Source organism: Malus domestica, chromosome 07 (genome assembly GCF_042453785.1).
Source record: "Malus domestica chromosome 07, GDT2T_hap1".
In the NCBI taxonomy this organism is placed as follows: Eukaryota; Viridiplantae; Streptophyta; class Magnoliopsida; order Rosales; family Rosaceae; genus Malus; species Malus domestica.
The window spans coordinates 3,198,470-3,218,014 of NC_091667.1; the positions used below are offsets into that span (position 1 = coordinate 3,198,470).

At 35.5% G+C, this 19,545-nt stretch overlaps 2 protein-coding genes across 3 annotated transcripts; both read right to left on the reverse strand.

The window, feature by feature from the left end:
• Positions 1-759: 759 nt before the first annotated feature.
• LOC103420538 (PH, RCC1 and FYVE domains-containing protein 1-like) lies at positions 760-8,644 on the reverse strand. Of its 2 annotated transcripts, XM_070824435.1 has the most exons (10): positions 7,965-8,537; positions 7,557-7,775; positions 7,120-7,209; positions 5,982-6,071; positions 5,640-5,720; positions 5,195-5,386; positions 3,041-5,113; positions 2,469-2,615; positions 1,588-1,952; positions 760-1,310 (listed from the first exon to the last, which is right to left on the reverse strand). In XM_070824435.1, exons 2-10 carry the CDS (start codon positions 7,611-7,613, stop codon positions 1,178-1,180), a joined length of 3,228 nt encoding a protein of 1,075 aa, XP_070680536.1. In that variant the 5' UTR covers positions 7,614-7,775; positions 7,965-8,537; the 3' UTR covers positions 760-1,177. The 2 variants fall into 2 exon arrangements, with proteins under 2 accessions (XP_070680536.1, XP_028960973.2); XM_029105140.2 differs by lacking the exon at positions 7,557-7,775 and having other exon boundaries at positions 7,120-7,206; positions 7,965-8,644.
• Positions 8,645-12,296: 3,652 nt separating this feature from the next.
• Positions 12,297-14,364, reverse strand: LOC103438559 (two-component response regulator ORR9-like). Its single transcript, XM_029105142.2, has 4 exons — positions 13,922-14,364; positions 13,374-13,561; positions 12,944-13,014; positions 12,297-12,761 (listed from the first exon to the last, which is right to left on the reverse strand). Exons 1-4 carry the CDS (start codon positions 14,028-14,030, stop codon positions 12,602-12,604), a joined length of 528 nt encoding a protein of 175 aa, XP_028960975.1. The 5' UTR covers positions 14,031-14,364; the 3' UTR covers positions 12,297-12,601.
• Positions 14,365-19,545: the final 5,181 nt, after the last annotated feature.

A 19,545-nucleotide genomic window follows, 5' to 3' on the forward strand; every position in this document is an offset into this window, starting at 1 on the left:
ATATTGACCACCCCACCTTTGACTATGTAATCGAAAAATTGACCGTAGTTGAGAAAGCCATATATTCCCTTTTCTCCTTTACCTAAATCAAAATTTATAGAAAAATAAAAATCAATAAAAAATAACACGTATATATATATATATATATATATATATATATATATATATAAAGTGAGAAGGTAAAAATAGTGAAGCTTTCAATATTTCCTACAATGCTCTCGCTTTGATGGAGAAGAACAATGAACAACTACCCATACAACATAGGAACAATATGATGATTTTATATGTTTTAAATGTATCTTCAAACCCACGTTGTGCGTTGTGGGTGGTTGTTTATTCTTCCTATGTTTTTTATTTATTTTTATTAACAAATGTGATTAGATCTAAAAAAGAAATAAAACTTAAATTTTAAATTAACCTAATAACTAGAACACATGGTCCGTTTTGACTTTTGAGCCTTGCACCATTAATATGTCCCAGAAAAAGTGAATTTATTTCTAATAATTGTTGCCAATTACTTTTTTCTCTTTCTTTCCTGAATTGGCGTATCGGCATATCGAGGCAATTTATGGCACGCAAAGAAGTGATTCGCTTGTAATAAATTCATAATTTTAGTGGCGTCACCTATCAAAAACCAAATTATATGAACATAAAGACTAAGCAACTGCGATAGTTTGATGATGGAGGAGATGCAAACACCTGAACCGGCGATCAGAAAATTCCTTCGTTTCAATTCACTGTAACCGGACACAAGAAAGATTGCTGAAACCTGTTCAACTTCATTTGAATTTTTTTGAGCTTTTTATGTAAATAGTTGTCGAGTGAAGGATTTACAAGGAAAGTTATTTCGGAATTTGAATCCAGAAACCAACCTACTTACAAAGAATTTACATAAGCCCGACTGACCTGCTCTTACCATTTCCCCTCCGAAAAACAAATATCTCCGATGAGTCGTCTGACGATACATTTGTAGACATGTAAATTTCAGCTGCTTCATTTGCTACAGGATTTTCGTGTTTACAACATTCTCAAGGGAAAAAAAACGAGAAGGATAAAACCAAAATTTACGGGAAGAGGAGAGGAAATTACCACATTTACCTCCTTAAAATGAAAAAATGAAGGGTCAATGAGGGTAAAAACCCTTCTCTCCACTTGTGTCCTGACTGATATTAGCAGCTCAATGAGCTAACCCTTCTCTCCCCGTCGGAATACTGGATTTTTCAACCACCGGAACATTGTACTGCTGATATACTCTACCCTTATTTGCCGCCCACCACTGCTCTGCTTGTTTCTCGCTGAACCGCTTTCGACTGACAGAATTGAGGCAATTGAAAGTTAGTCATCGTCAATTAAATATGATTGAAAGTGTACTAAAAATATAGTTTGGAAGACACGGGCCTTGTAAGCAAAGGACATAAAATATACAATCCCTTGACGTTACTATTAGGAAGAGGAAAATAAACGAAGAATTAACACTGACATGTGATTGAAATACATATCAACGTTCAATCCACACTGGAAAACACAAACACATTTATTTTCGATCAAATTTGGGTTGCATGAAGTAATCGGGAAAAAGGGGCATACCTGAAGCGAACACGCTTGAGATCTTTGACACCTCCAGGCAAGGAAACTAGGGTAATATATACACCAGGCTCATCTTGCTCAACCCATTCATCCCCTTGTGCTGTTTCAGCTTTTGCTCCTCTGTTTTTATGCCTAGCTGTTGCTTCTGAATGTGCCACTTCAGTGTGATTCGAAGTGGCCTGTGGCACATCAGAAATTATCTCACTGCTCGATACAATTGAATATGGTTCTGAGAAATTCAATGTACTGCTTGTTTTCTCAACGGCTGTAGTAGAAACTTCACGAGTGGGACTGGAAGAGTCTAATGGACGAGTATCCATGTTTCTTGCTGTTCCAATTGGTAACCTTTCAGCCATTTCCTTTAACTAACATAAATGAAACAAGGTATTAATTCAGATTGCATTCAATAGAAGAATTGCAACCGACATAATAATTCTAACTTCCATTACCGATCCTACATTTATATTTCCATATTACGCACATAACCCTCAAAACTGAAATTTTAGTATGACAGTCCTAAATAGGATAATATACCGAGGAGCTAAATAAACTTAAAAGTATAAATTGATAGTTATATATCTATTGGCTGTTTATCATTATCTCCATATTATTGATTAAGAATTGTAAACTTGATCATATGCACATAGCACCTAAATAAGGTTCCTGTTTAAAGTTACGAAGTTCCATACATCCTCACTGATACGAAAAACGCATTGACTTCATCATTATTTTCTTTTCTTCTGCATTTCCCACGGTATGTTAATATCCAGATAAATTAGTGCATGCGCTTGAAAAATCAAACTGACCACAATCTTTATTGCAAACACTCAACTGTTTAAATGCAGAATGCATACTCACTATAAACATGAGAATAAACCTACTTGGGCTGTGAGCGACTTAATTACTTCCTTTGCTGCTTTGCATTTAACGGTTTCTTCCCCTGCTACTTTCAGAGCCTCCTTCAACTGTTGGCCAGTTTTTTCCATCTCAATTTCTCGAAGTTGAGCTTTACGAGTAAGATCTTCAACCTACGCCATAAGATCGATTAGTTGAAAGAACAAAGTCAGAACCTCATCCATGTAATTTTGCACAGTGAATGCAAGAAAAACAGAATAAAAAGGTAATCACCATGGTAAAGTAGAATGAAGGAGATAACTGGAAGAAAACATAAGAGAATATCTCATTGCTGCTCATCGCCCTAAAATTATTATATACAAAGTACTGACATACAAAGTAGAGAAAATGCCATCGACATCTAGCAATCCTTCTCCCTCTTAGACAGTGAGATATCATCCCAGAGTTGAACACAAAATCAAATTGTTACTCAAACAGAAAGACAAGTTATCCTCAGGAGGAAGTAAATTTGCTTTGACTGAAATGCAGGGAAAACTAGACATTGAACAGAAAAGTTAATTTTCAGTTATTGACAACCAAAAAAAGACAAGCAACATACCTGAGCTTTTAATTTTAGAACTTCTTCACTCAGACTGACATTTTTCCTTTTAGCATCATCCCCAACTTTTGGAAGAGTAAGCCCCGAAAGAGCTGGGGTTGGTGTTGTGGAACGAGGTGGACTAGACCGTCTCAATGTTGGTGATGTTGCTCGAGATGCAATTCTGGAGCCAGGAAGCGAAGCTGAGAAGAACTTTTTGGATGATCCAAAAACTGGGTTGAAGGATCTAGTCCCATTGAGTGCTCGACGCTCAGAAACTCCATTTGCTATGGGAATAACACAATTGCTGCTGAAATCCATTTTCTTGTTTCTTTTGGAAGATCCACTTTCCATTTCTATAAAATTGTTTTGAATCAGTTCGTTGAATCCCTGATTCATACTTCCTCTTCTACTAATAGCAGACCCAGATGAAGAGTTGGTTTCAGTGGCTTTCCGAAGTTTTGCAAAACAATTATCACAGACACGATAAGGTTTGTTTGGGTTTGGTGCCATGGAAGCCTTGAGACACTTTTTGCTGCTGCATGAATGGCATAACACAAGTCCACAATTATAACAATTGTGTCTTTTTCTTTTAAAATTAAATGGAAGGCGACAGCCAGAACACATTGACTGATCAATAACAGAGAGCCATTTGTGAAGACAGATAGCAGCAGTAAAGTTAGTGCCACAGACAATACTCTTGACTTGTTTATCTTTTAAAGCTTCAACTAATGTTGGTGAAAATTTATCTTCTGTATCCCCAAGACCTAATCGACCATTTGCACCCTTTCCCCAAGTGTAAACCTCAGTTCTTGAAGTTAAAACTGCAACATGATTAGCACCACAAGCAATTTCTTCAACAAAACTCTTCATTAGCTTTCCCTCAACACGTCTTGGAAGTTTCCCGTCAGCTTTAGGGACCCCTAATTGACCAAAAACAGGGCTTCCCATGGTGTAAACATGGCCCGTAGTTGTAAGTGCAACAGTCAGGCTTTGTCCACAGGCAACTTTACAAAAGTTGGGTTCAACCAAAGAAGCAACACAAGTGGGCACAAGTCTTGCTTCCTTGTCACCATGTCCAAGTCGACCTTTATCTCCATCTCCCCATGTAAAAAGCTTTCCAGAAGAGCAATTGCTGGAACTTGATGACCCCACCATAACTTCAATTACTGCTGCAGTGTGCCAAACACCACAAGCTACTCGCACAGTACGGAGACCTTTAAGGGAATCAACCTCCCTGGGCACTGAAATGCTCTTTCGGTCCCCATGACCTAGAACACCAAATGTGCCATCCCCAAAAGTAAACAATTGCCCAGCAGAGGTCACAACAGCTGTGTGCCACGGTCCACATGAAACTGATGAGACATGAATTCCCTCTAAAGGTCCATTTAGCTTTTTTGGGACCCATTGACTTGATTGAAACCCATGACCAAGGAGCGCAAAATTGGAAGTACTGCCACCCCATGTGTACATGTCGCCGGAAAGTGTGACAGCACAAGAATGGTATTCCCCACATGCTAAAAATTCAATATTCATATTTTTCAGAGCATCTATCAGTTTTGGATGTGAAACATCAGCATCCACACCATGTCCAAGTCTGCCTCCTAATTCTGCACCCCAAGAAAATACCTCTCCTTGTTTGGTTACGAAAGCAGCATGCTGTCCACCACAAGCTATGCTTTGAACATCAAGTACTACAGCAGATTCCAAGACTTTAGGCACAAAAGAATCCATCTTACAACTAGAAGAACTTTCAACTCTATGTGATCCTCCACCCAGAAAGCAATCACCAACGCCTTCCCCCCAAATGAAAACATCCCCTAAAGCATCAACTTCATCATGACCAGAGCCTTGACTTGATGAGCTAACAGCACTTGATAAACTTACTCTAAACGCATCCACACCTGCACCCTTTGTTCGTCCATTCATTCCATCTGAGCCTCCCGGGGACGGAACAGAGCCACAAGCAGCATCTGAAGGGAAGGGGATTTTTGGAGGCAGGGCATATAACATGACATCCGATAAAGCCTTCTCTAAACCAATTTTAGGAGGGCTTTCAAATGCAGCATGAAGATGAAACGGTTCCACGCCATCCTGCAGCAGTGACAAGAAGATTATTTACTTCTATGTTACAGTTTAGGCACGGCAATAACAGAAGAGACAAAAATAGATCACCTTCTGCGAACTATCACCACTACAAAATGGAGAGCTCAATGGAGAACTTTGTTGGGTGTGTGATCTCGGACTGTTTGCCTCAGATGTAATTCCACTTCTTGATTCTGGTCTTCCCTTCTGATGAAGGCCACGTGATATTAATGCTTTTAGACCAGTAAACCAAACTTCAGCTTCATCTTTATCCTTGCATATCTGGCATAAGCAAGTAAATTAAAAAAATAAGTAAATGAAATTTATGGAAGAGCACACAGGGTAAACATAAAGAAGTAAATGGATTGGAAAAGAGAAAAGAAAGTCATGAAAATAAACTATTACAATGTAAAATTTATAAATGATTAGACAACAATACGTCCTCTACCATAAAAGGAGAAGAATAGTTGAGCATGGAGAAAAAAAAATTTAAGAATCGGATACAGCAGAAATCAACAACGAAGAAGATGCTTACCAAATCCAAAGACCTATCATCACATATAAGAGAAAATGACTGATATTCCTTTTCAGGCCGAGGATACCTCTGAAAGGTTTGCTGCAGTAATATCAAATTACAGGATGTTCAGTTACATTCATAACTGAGAAATAAATGACAAAGGGAATTAAACAAGCAATACAAGAATAAAAATCTATAGGGACCACGATATAATCCGGAGGAAATATAGTTCTAGAAAGAACTAAAGATAAATCTACAGGCGCTAAAAATAACAGATATATATTATTTGTATGTTCTTGTCATATTATTGAAGTATTCACCATTGAAGAGGTGTAGAAGATCAGAACATGAGGAACTTACAGTGCGCTGACCAGGTACAATTCTCGAGACTTGGCTTAGTTTAAGATATTTCTCCTCTTTTCCTGAGTACCATATTAGAACAGATTCATCCTGAAAGAAGCAACATGGAATAACATTCAAAATCCAAGTAAAAAGAGGAAATTGATGGCAAGATTTCTTTGCTCAGTACATCACTAGAAACTGCGATAAATGACTCATACATATCGTGTTATTAGATCTCATAAAACTTAACAAAAATATCATAAAAGGAAGGCTTTTTAGTCCCTGAGTTGAGGGTATTTTTGTTATTTTATCCTTATTTAATCTAGATTTTTCACGGAAGGACCAACATGATTGATGGGGACAAACTCAGGGACCAATTCTATTGATTTAAAATCTCAAAATGAGGAGTTATGCAAATCTCAGGGACCATTTTGGATAAAAAGCCTAAAAGGAATAATAGTGCTGTAAGGCTGTGTAACAATAGAACTTCAGATGAAGAATTTACTCCAACATCAAGAAGGCTAGATATAGACATGAGCAAGCATCCAAAACTTATTACTAGTATGCTGATCCTATATTCAACTAAAACAAGCACCACATAGCAGATGTAGTACAATGTGAACACCAAGCAATATGAAGAGTATGTTCCACACTGTCTAAACCCTTCTTACCAAATTGTTCTGGAATATCAAAAAGACAATACCTATGGCATACAGACATTGTATATATTTCGCTTCACTTACTATGCCCGGCCTACCTTACTCTTACCAAGTAATTTTTTCTTGCTAGACTATCAATCTGGACCATTGGTGAGGTAGAAGTATATGTGCATGTGCAGGCCTAATTCACAGTCTGGCTGCATAACATGCCAAAAATATAACTAGAGATATTGCCATATATAAAATTCTAAGACACTGTAAAGCCATCAAATACTTCACTGCAAATCCCCTTTGACATACCTTCAAGACCTAACATGAACTAAGTGAAGCAAGAAATAGATAATCATTATGCACAAGCATGAATGCAAGACAAATCATTCTTAAGAACTCAGATTCACATTTGAAAACTCCAAGAAAGAACACTAAGCATTTAGAATAAAAAAATGCAAAAACCAATATAAGAATGTATATTGCTCTTCAAATACAATTGGACATACATTGGAAAGCCTGAAAGGACAAAATTTGGGTTTTCCTCTGCGTCCATACTTGAGCAATTGTGCCCCTTTTTTCAGAGAAGTGATGGCCTGCTTTGAAATGAGCACAGAACATGAATTAGATTAAACTACATATTTTCTCCAAACTGATAACTGTACGGAAAAGAAGGGAAAAGAATGATATTAATAGCACTGCAGAACAAGATGAATCAGTGGGGATTAAAAAACAGCACACTGTTAGTTGCAATAACATCCAACTAAATGTATGAATGTTGCTACGTCTATTTGAAAAACTTATGACGTCACTTCTATTAGAACATCTGTGTTTTGAGGCATATGAAACAGCTATTCATCAAGTTTCATTCTTTCCCATTTTTTCCAAGTGCGCGCACACACACACACACAAACATGTGCGCATATCCATGGGAAATAATTCATACCACAATCCATGTAAACGGCAATGTAGACACAAACAGTGAGTTGTCTCCCAAGTGCATACACAACTCCTTACATATTCACCAAGTCAATCCAACAACAAATGCGGCTTGAGATTATGCTGCGGAATAACAGCTGATTCGGTAACTATAAATATCAGTCATATTTATGTTTCTTCGTATTGCATTTCTCATCGACACAGCCAATCTTTCAAACTATAAGAGCTGGCAAATTTTAATAACAAAAGAACTATCAAAACCATAAAAATACGAATTAAATTAAAAATGAACCAAAACTAATCATTAACGACGCTTCTAATCCATTCATCAACTGCACTTTCAACTTAATAAAAACAAGAAATTCAATGAAAAAAACTAAATTAAATTAAAATTCCAAAGTGAATGAAACTTCACCAAGTCAATGTCCCTTTCGAGTGGGCCCGCCTTTGCCTGATCCGCAGTCATCCTGTCCATACGCAGCATCAACGACTCAATCTCCCTTTCCCTTCCGAAACCCTAACCTCCATCGCCACCACTGCACCTCCCATTGCCTCCTTCCGCAACTCCAGGTCTCTCGCCCTCTCCCTCGCCAGAGACTCAATCAGAGCCGTCGATTGAACTTCTCGACGGAGATCAGTGATTCGGATTGAAGTTCGTTCACTTCCGAATTCGAGGCAGCTCGGAATCGAGCTCGGAGAAGAGGACGAATAACAACAATGGCGACGGAAAAGCACCGAGTTTGTCCCTAAACGACGAGGCAATGCGGCCAAAAATGGTGGTTGCAGTGGTGGTGATTTCCAAGGTTCTCGGCGTCGTTTACTTCGAGGCACAGTGTTTGTATCGGAGATTAACTCGGGCTGTGCGGAAAAGGAAAGGGACCGAAAAAGCGGGGGAAAATAGTGAGAGAGAGAGTAGAGAGAGAGCAGAGAATCTGAGTGAGTGGAGGTGTCGAAAGTGATTGATTGATCCGGTGGGAGACTGAACTGTGCCGTTTGCCTGCCTTTTTTTTTTTCAATTTATATTTTGATGTTTGTAGCTGGGAAGTCAACTACTGACGCCATTGACCAATTGCCACGATTGAATGGAACAAGGGGGAACACTAGTTTTAATCAGATAAATGCTTCAAAAGATAGCCTTTGTGTGGTAAAAAAAATCGGATTTAAACTCCTGTGGTCTAAGTCTGTTATGATTTATACCCAAAATTAGAACTTCTATCATTAGTCTTACTCGTGAGACCCACCTGCAAGCTACTAGCAGAGGAATGACAAAAGTTCTAATTTCGGACATAAATTCTAATAGACTTAGACCACAGGGGTTTAAATTCGAATTTTTTTTACCACATAGGCTATCTTCCGAATACCTTATGACCACGGGGACCATTTATCCGATTAGGCATTTTTTCTTTTCTTGTTATTTTATTGTGTTTAGAACTGCTTTTAAAATGACTCAAAACGTTTTTGATGAAAATGTATTTACAATTGCTCTCTTTTTGGGATAATTATCAATCTTTAGTAAAACGTCAAGTGAATCATGAAAAAACACTTGAATTAGCATATAATTGATTCTTCTTTCAAAATACACTTAAGTGTTTTTGGAATCAAAAAACACTTTCATCAAAAATACTTTCAATCATTTAAAAAGTACTTACTTACAAACCTTTACTTTTTATGTATTTAAATGTTGGAAGTTGAAATTTAAGATTATTAAGAATTTTATTTTCTAGAACTTATAAACTTTCTTGTTTGCCTAACCTAAAAGTACAATAGATATTGGGACAAAATTTAATCGGATAATGAAATAAGCAACGGAAAACAAATAAATAATATACAATACGTTATCCCAATTATATTATGGTTGGTTGTAATTTTCGCGATAATGAACAAAGATTAAGAGATTGACTAGAATCTTTAACCATGAACGTGCTGTTTTGTTGGATCATCCTTGTGCTCGTGATCTTTCTCTTCGTGATTAATCACGTGAAACTCTTCAAATGTTGAGAATCTAAGAGTATCCACATTGAAAAATCTAGTAATGGATGTGGAGTGATTGATATAAATTTGCTAGCATCTTGGATCAATGAGGTTAGGCGACACTAAGGTGTGTTTGGCTTAGGACTTTTCCATCTTTTCTCCAAGGGACAAAAATGAATAAACATAGGATGTGATAAACACAAAGACCATAGAGTTTTGGCATCATGGACATTATCTAATGCATCAAGCCCAATCACTTGCCCTATCTCATGCGTTAAGCTGAATCACTTACCCATTTTGAGCTCATGACTTGGACCCTTTTGCTTAAATAAATCTCAAAGCCTATTTAATTAAAATCATGTCTTAATGGACCCAAACAATTAATTTAATACAATCAACAATTAATTATATTTTATCATCATCCACATAACGTTACCATAATTAAAAATGACGCCACCGAAACGACACATTTGATTTTCCCAACAACACAAGTGATTACTCCATCAAGACTATCCCAACTACACGAATTAGCAAGCCAAAGCAGTAGTGGAGGATGTTCATATATACGGGGGAAAAACTTATCATAGGTGTTTTAGCTCTTGGGTTCTAACCAGTCATCCTAGTGGAATAAATAAACTTTTTTTTTTGAACAAACAATATTATCTACACCAAAGGGGAGGTGATGAACTTAGCCTCATAATAAGTTAGCAATAATGTGGTTCAAATTCGCCTTTGAAGATAATCGAACCTAAGACCTATCACTCACGATGGACTAGCGATAATGTGGTTCAAATTTGCTTGTAGAATAAATAAACTTAAACTTGAATGATATTCAAAACCTTTTGCATAATATTCAAATCCACACAATATTCCAATTCACAAATTCAACAGTTTTCAAATCCACACAATCCCAATTCCACAAATTCAATAATATCCAAAACCAAACATTGTAAATTACATCACCAAAAATAGATTGGGATTGCTGGGGTTTTGGAAATTGCTCAAACAATTTTGGAATTCAAATTTTTGCGACAAAGACGTCGCAAAATCCTTTCCAGTTGGCCCCCTTATTTTTAATAGGAAAGAAAAGAGGGTAAATTACATTTTCATACCTCAGGTTTGGGGCATATTTCAATTCCTTACAACATCTTCAAAACATTTCACTTTCATACCTTGAGTATTATTTTATTTCAAAATAATACATCCGTTACATTTTTCATCCATGAATCGGTTAAATGCTGACGTGGCTGCCACATATATACCACGTGGCTACCAAATGTCTGCCACGTGGCAAGTAAAATATATTTTTAATTTTTTTTTAAAAAACCTGAATTTTTTTTTTCTTCTTCTTCCTCCTTCTCCTCCTTCTTCTTCTTCTCTTCTTCCTCATTCTTCTTCCCCCCAGCGACCCACATCCCTAAAGAACCCAAAAACCTGCAAGAAGAAGAAGAAGAAGAAGAAAAAAAGGGAACCCGAATCCCCTGCAACTCAGAAGAAGAAGAAGAAGAAGAAGGAGGAGGAAGAAGAAGAAGAAGAAGAAGAAGAAGAAAAAAAAAAGGGAACCCGAACCCCCTGCAACTCAGAAGAAGAAGAAGAAGAAGAAGAAGAAGAAGAAGAAGAAGAAGGAGGAAGAAGAAGAAGAAGGAAAAAAAAAGAAAAAAGGGAACCCGAACCCCCTACAACCCAGAAGAAGAAGGAAAAAAAAAGAAAAAAGGGAACCCGAACCCCCTACAACCCAGAAGGAGGAAGAAGAAGAAGAAGAGAGAAAAAAAAAAGGAACCCCCTGCAACCCAGAAGAAGAAGAAGAAGAAGAAGAAGGAAGAAGGAGGAGGAAGAAGAAGAAGAAAAAAAAAATTATTTTACTTGCCACGTGGCATATATGTGGCAGCCACATCAGCATTTAACGGATCTATGGATGGAAAATGTAACAGATATATTATTTTGAAATAAAATAGTACTTAAGGTATAAAAGTAAAATGTTTTGAAAATGTTGTAAGGAATTGAAATAGAGCCCAAACCTAAGGTATGAAAGTGTAATTTATCCAAAAAAAAATGAAAGCTTGAGATGGAGAAAGGATTCAACGATCGTGATCTCCGAAGGGATTTGATGTTTGTCTTTGCCGCTGGAAGCTCAAGAGTCCGTGCGTAAGTTTTTTCAAGTTTAGGATTTTGATTAAGTATAAATGATATGGTTTAAGCTGATAAGTTCATTTATAATCTAATGGTTGGTATGAAAGAGGTACTCACATGTATTTAAAATGAGGATCTTAGAATTAGAACTAAAGACAGAATACTATTGACAGTCGATCTCCATACTACTCTGCCCTTTATAGTAGATACATGCACACAATCTGGCCTCTTTTGCCTTTCCAATAGTTTATTCTTATGCGGAGACAAATATTTTAATATGTACTTAAGAAAAATTATAACTTATTACGATATGAAGTTCATTTCTACGAATAATTGGTCTAAGATGGGATCGTAATTTTATATGACTAAATAAAAGTTATTCGTATATTGAGTATTACTAGAGAAATCTTACTGTACAAATACGATTCCATGAACATGTTTGTTTCATTTGGTTAACACGTTCAAACCTTTAAGCTAACCTTATTTTTATAATTCCCTACCCGCCCTCTAGCCCCTTGAACTAACCATTTTTGACGTATAAAGATGTAATAGCCTTTCCTCTGTTCATTTTAGAAAGTCATAACGAAATTCCATTGCGTACATATTTGACTAGCAAGAAAATAACAAGGAAAGCTAAGAAGAACAAAAAAAAAAAAGGTAAAATATTTTATAGCTGACAAAATTCAATGAATATTTTCTGCTCGTTAATTTACAATCAGATCTAAAAGAAAAAATAGTAGAGAAGAGAAGTCTATTGAAAACTATAGAGATCAAGGGTCGTTTGATCTACATCGTGGCACGTAATGTGAGACGCACATATATCAATATTTGACTATCCATCCATCATCATTCCTACTTGATACTTCCAAAGAGAGAGAAAATTGATCAAGTGCTCATGAAGTGATCACTTCCAAGTCATTATATTTTGTTCTTGTTCTGTCTGGCAATGAATCAACTGATTGTGTTAGTTTCATGCCCTTTCTTGTTGAAGTTGGGTTGGTCCTCCATGTCCATACTGCTTCTGCCCTTCAACATGTGAGGTCGAAGCTTGTTCACATCGGATAATTGCACTGGTTTAAGAAAAAACTCTTCTGCTCCTTCCTCCAAGCATCTGATCAATAATAACCCATCAAACCATGTCAGATCATGATCATATATATAATTGCATACATACATACATGTATATATATATATATGTGTGTGTGTGTGCGCGCGTGTGTGTAATGATTAACTGTACAATAATTGGATATGTGTATTTTCAGTGGAGATATATTAAAATATTCTCCTAATTACCTGTTGATCCTTGATGGCTCATTCTCTGAGGACATAATAACAACTGGTATGTCTTTAAGCACATTAGATTCCTGCAAATCAAGTAAATTTTTATTAGGTTTTTGAGGAAAAACTATCACCTTCTATGGATCTGCTAATTGCGTTAGGAATTGGAACAATTAAGATTTATTTGCAATTGAATACAAACTGAGGACTTTGATGAAGATCAAATACTCTTGTATACTATATGATGCACCAAATTTTATCATGGAAAATTAAAAATGGGAGAATTTTCTTTTTGTTCAATCTATATTTTAATTTAATCTAAATTAGGGGGATTCGAATTTGGATGCAGAGCAGGAGGATAGCAAAATTTTGATCTAAAATATTTGGATTGTAATTGTAATATAAATCCTATGCTTTGATGAAGATTTAGGGTCCTGTGTTTTACCTTAATCTTTCTGAGGAGATCATAACCTGTCATTCCTGGCATGCAGTAATCTGTAATGATCAAATTTACTTCAACCTCCTGGTGATGATTATCTGGGGAAAGAGAGGGAATATCTGCAGCACTCTGATCATCTTGTTCATGCAAACCCAAAAATTCCAAAGCTTTGCTTCCAGAATCAACAGCAGTAACTGTAAACAATGCAAATGGGAGAAACCCAAAAGATTTAGCACTCAATTAAATAAAAGTACATAAATATAATCAACATTTTTGATAAAAATAAATTGAAAATGTTTTTTGAAAGTGAAACGATAGCAGTCTTATTAGAAAATTAAGAAATAAATAAATAAAAACATTTAAAAAGGCACCCTAGAGTAAATCCAGAGAGTCTTCAAACCAAAGAGACTCGAAAGTGAAAAACAAAGCTAATTTGGCCAGTCTAATAAATTATCATGTTGACGAATCTATAAGCATGACAAGCATGAAAAGAAGCAAAAGAATGCATCCAAATCTTGAAATCATCGTGCTTATTGATCAAATTATACATTTACCTTGATAAGAAGAAGTCTTGAGAAGTCTCTCAATCAACTTTCTGTCAATGATGCTGTCATCAACAGCAAGAACATGAAACTGATGAGCCTCTGCAGCTGCCAAACCCATATTTCCGATCTTGTAATCTCAAAAGCAACACAAAAACACACAAGAAGGAAAAATACGAAGAAGAAGAACAGGAGAACTACTGAATATTATGGTGATGGCGATGGTGAAAGGAGAGGAAGGGTGGGTGGGATTTAAAAGGGGAAGCCATCGGAGTCAGTGAGATAGAGAAAATCCTCTTGGAAATCTGACAGTTTGGAAAGAAAGATCCGACAGATTACGTCCAGAATCTTGAGGATCTTCTATGTTGATTTTTGAATTAGCGAACAAACAAAGAAGGTGTTATTTTTTCTCTTTTTTTTTTTTTAAATTCTCATTTGACCTTTGAGAAAATTGACCATTACGGTCCAGTCTGAAAATTTTGCATTATTATTAGCTTTATCTTTCTTGATATTGTTTTCAAGTCAAGATGTTGAACGAGATTATTCACCAAAAAAAAAATAAAAAAATCCAAGAGATTTTGATACCTTAGTAATGAACAATAACAACTTACACGTAAAGAGTTATCTCTTATATATATAAAACTGTAATTTTTGTATACGTGTTAAACTTTGATTTGCATATAAAGAGAATAATTCCTTGAACTCAAAGCAAACAATCTTCGTTAATAACTATTAGGGTAATGTTAGAAAAACCATTTATTTAAACCACATTTAGTAAACTATATGAAGTGGATGATGATTGAATTATTATTTAAGTGTTGGTTCATATGTTTATTTTAAATTAGTAATACGTCACATAATTTATAAGTTTAATCGACCTAGCATTATCCGTACACCCACAATATATTTTTTGACATAACTCTATCTGTCAATCAAAGAAGGTTATATCTACAACCAAAGAACTTTTGCCATCAAGGCCCCCCAAAAAACTTTTAGTTTGTCAATTGTTTCATCAAGTGGAGAGTTAATTTCATTCATTTTGTACATTAAAAGCCTTGAAATTTGATGTAGATGTATAAATATCAATTCCCCTTATTTTCTCACAAATCAATTAATTATTTATTTTCTAGTGTTTATTTTAGGCGCATAAAGTTGCTCATGTGCATTGGACGACAATTAACAAAAAAGTATGACAAAATTAAAGGTTGCAGAGATAGAGATATAAATTGTATTAGCGTTCATAACCAAAATGACTGTTAGAGGATAAAATAAAACGAAGTCCATAATTTTGTAAGCATCACTAAAGATTTTCTTCAAAAGTGCTTCCAAATAGTATTTTCTCAGATTTATTTCTAGAGGAGAATATCGTATTATTATTTGGTGATGCAATTTTTAAAAATCAAGTAGAAAATTACTCCTTATTATGTAATTTGCAAATACTATTTTTGGTGGTAATTTTTTGAAATGGTACAGTAATTTTTTTTGTAATTTACGTAAATCCCTTATTATGTAATTAGAAAGGGTAATCACTATTTAGGATTTTTGCAGCTACTAGTACGGGGTGCCATTGGGCTTTAGCTCTTGGCCTTTCCTTTTAGTTAGAGCCAAAGGGCACTGTAAGGCTGGAGGTATCAGGTATGCCTTCCCATGCACGTTCATGACCTACTTCATCCTCCGTACCAAATCCACGTGTAACCTCGTGGCAAGTTGTGAATGACATCATACATGACTTGAAGTCACTTGTCACACGAATTTCATACTAGGAGCTCCGAGATAAACGAATATTGCAAAAATTGGCTGGCCAACCACTCACACGGCCAAATGGGGCAACAGCAACTCATATTGAAGGTTGTTTGCCAATCACGCATCTCGATTTAATATCACAATGTGATATAATGAAAAGTTGACGTATTATATTGTCACATTGTATTATTGAATAAAACACTATAATGACAACAAATTCATTTGATACAAGTCACTCTTCAAATAGACATGATTCTTGGACTAATACATTTAGGAAAGTGTTGTTTACGCACTAACTTTTACATTTCACATTCTTGTTTATTCTTTGCCATCGATTTCAAGTCATTTGAGTCGAAGACCAAAATTTGAATAAGTGTGTAAGAAGTACAAATGGGTTTGTAAAGAGCACTGCCCTAAGTTTATGAAAAAAAGAAGAAGAAAAGAAATGGCGAAAGAGTGGTGGGTGAATGTGGTTAAGACAGTATCTTAAAAGTAACAAAAAATTAAATTTTTTATAAACTCAATCTTGGCTTGAAGATTTTGAACTAACAATTGTTTCTCTTTCAATTTTATCCGATGCCTACGTCTATGAAGGGACATCCTCTTCAACCCACTGAATTCTGGTTCAAACTATCCTCGTATCTTATTATTGTAAATTAGCGTAAGGTATTACTTATACTAAAAAAATATTGTATTCTCTTCAATTGCATATAGTAGCAATAAGGGCAAAGACTATACCGTTAGATCTCTTGGTACGGTGATGTCGGGTTGTATCTTAAGGGTTCGGGAGGGGTGAATTTTGTTTCTAACCAAAATTGGAATGTAAAATAAAAATTGGAGAAGGGATCCTGCCACCATAAGCAAACCTTCTAGACGTTAACACGAGTGATTTGTATTGTTAACGTTTAACACTCGAGATCCTAAACCTTAAGCTACACTTACAAAATGGAGGACCGTTAGATGCTCGTCGACTATATTAAAAAGAGAGAAAAAGTGGATGCTGTGAGGGTTTTATTGCATGCAAGGGTGAAATTTCAAGCGATTCTTGTTGATTCTCTTGCATCAGGTCGGAATCTTCCTTCGCCCTTTGGCTTCCTTTTAAATGGAAAAAACAAATAAAATCTCTAAAATCTTGATCCGTAGGTATCAAATCAAATCATATCCTCTATTCGGGTTTCCCAGTGTACACAAATCTCATTATTTCAATCCCTGCCACTCAAATTTTGGTCTCTCATGGATTCTTCAAATCATCTTAATATATCAATCTCAAATTACACGGAAGCGAGGAATAAGTGGGAGTTTTTTTTTTCCTTTGAAATAATAGACATTCATTGATTAAGTGAAATGTTTACATCCTCGACTAAAAAACATTAAGAAGTAAATAGTTCCACCATTACAAGAATGCGGAGTTGGAAAACTAGCTATTGATTTCATTGATGCCTCAATGATGTCAGTGAGATTGTAGCGATGAAAGATCGAAGTGAACAAAGCAATCCACGCCAAGTAATTCGTGGTCGTGATTTTGATAAGATAAATCCAAAATTCTGAATTGTGATAGATGTAATCGAAGAGGAATTCGAAGAATTAGGGCTTGGATTTGTGGTTGGAGAGGGATGAATTTGAGATGCAGAATCAGAAGAAAGAGATGCAGAGGTTGCCATAGCCAATAATAAGGTTTGCAAATCCAGATGAAGGATTAGATTTTGACAAAGAAGATGAGATTTGAGTGAAAGAAAGAGAGGGAAGCGTGAATTGAATCGGGTCGTTAGACATAGACGGGTGATACCATATTAGAAAAATTATGATTTCATTGATACGAAAATAAAATTACATTTGTGTATATATACAAGTCATCAACACACTTGTACTAACAACTCAACCTAACAAACCAAAACTAACGTAACAAACTAATCAACTCTAAGTTTTATCTTTAGCAGATGTGAATTACATCGACGTTGTGGCATTTCGTGGTAGTGATATAATGGTACATACTGAAAACTTACATGTCCTTGTCCTTATATTTTTAACGCCAACTAACCAGCCAAATACGTTACATACAAAATGAGGCCATCCGACATCCCATCGTTAGTTAATAGACTGATCTTAGAGAACAAGCAAAAGTGATTTTAATAGCTCAAACCTATCAGCGAAGCTTTTTAAAATAACTACTACTAAGTACTAACAAATAGCTTCAATCAGAATCATCATATGCATAAGATATATGAGGCTTGCTATGCAATGCCCTTAGGTAGACTTTTGTCCTCGCTTGTGTGCTTGTGGTTCTTTGAACGTTGTCTAAGTAGGATTCAACTATTATCTTCTAAGGTTCGAGCACTTGATCATTAGAATGTGGTGGACTTACTTCGTGTTTCTCTCAAAGACAATAGACACGAATTAGAAATTATGCAGGCAACTTTTGTGTGGAAGTTTATGACTCTCTTGATCAAATACTAATTCTTGTTATTGTCAAATTTGATTTCTATTGTAGCCACATAGTACTATAGTCTAGCGATATTTCTTTTTATTTGTAAGTGAAAGGTCTTAGGTTTGATTCTTACCAAAGACAAATCTGAACTACATTATTGCTAGTCCATCCCCTCCTTCGCATAATAATATCGTTTATTTAAAAAAAAAAAATCCTGATTCCGATTGTCCACCTTATATAGACATGTGAATGCAAAGGTTGTAAACTATTAGAAGAGTTGCAACCTTCTAATTTGACTCTCAAGTGAAGTGATGTTTCACTCAGGCCCAAATTATTAACGAAAGAGATCAAAACCCGAATAAGTATGAAGAAATCTCTGAAATAGATCCTGTTTGACTGGCCGTTTGACATATCCGACCGGTCATCTCTATTCGTAGAATTGACCTCGTGCCTGCCTTCTAAGCAGGTCTGACTAGTCACTTGATGTTTCCGACCTGTCTTCGTTGTTCGCTGTTTGTAGAGTTGATCTCATGCTCTCTGTGCAGATTTGATCGATCATATCGAAACACCTACTGGGAGGGGTGGGTTCAATTCTATTTGGTTTGACGTGAATTGAAGTTACTATCCGGTTCGGTTCGATTTTTTATCGGTTTTTTCAGTTCGATTTTTCTTCAATTCGTTTTTTTTCAGTTCAGTTTGATTTTTTTTCTAAAATTTTTCGTTTTTTAAAATAATACAAATAATGCCGGGTACAATGAAAATTAGTTTATTGTCCCTCAGTAGAGGGAACGCATTTCACAACAATAGAATCGAAATCCACAGATATTACAAAATCCCTCAAACACTTCAATGACTTCATGTAATCCCTCAGTAAAACACTTATATGTATTGATTGATATCAGGGCCGGCCTAGGCCCAGTGCAGGCAGGGCAACTGTCCAGGGTCCAAAAAAATTAGGGTCATCAAAATTATTAGGGTGTTATATTTATATATATTGTTATAAGAGTATAAATTTATAAAATTTGGTTAAAAGACACAGAAATTTAACTAGAAGTGGTGGTTTGTCATTTGAAAATAATGAGGAGGTTTTGGGTTCAAAACACCATGTGTGCTTATTACTTTCCATTTTTTACAAACTTCTTTTTATAAGAGTATAAATTTATAAAATTTGGTTAAAGAATCAAGAAGTTTAATTAGACACAATGATTTTTATTGTTTAAAATTAACAAGAGGTCCTAAGTTCGAAATGCTATGTGCATGTTTATTTTTTTCAATTTTTACAAATTTTTGTTTGGTTGTTAATTTATTTTTAGTTACTATCTAGTAGCTATGTGGGTTGTTATTTTTAAATATTCGTTTTAATTCAAGTCTAATCTTCAATAAAGAATAATACGTAGACCAAATTTGCAAATTATATGACGTGTCATCAAAATGTTTAATTTAGTGTTCATTCATTAATAATACATAT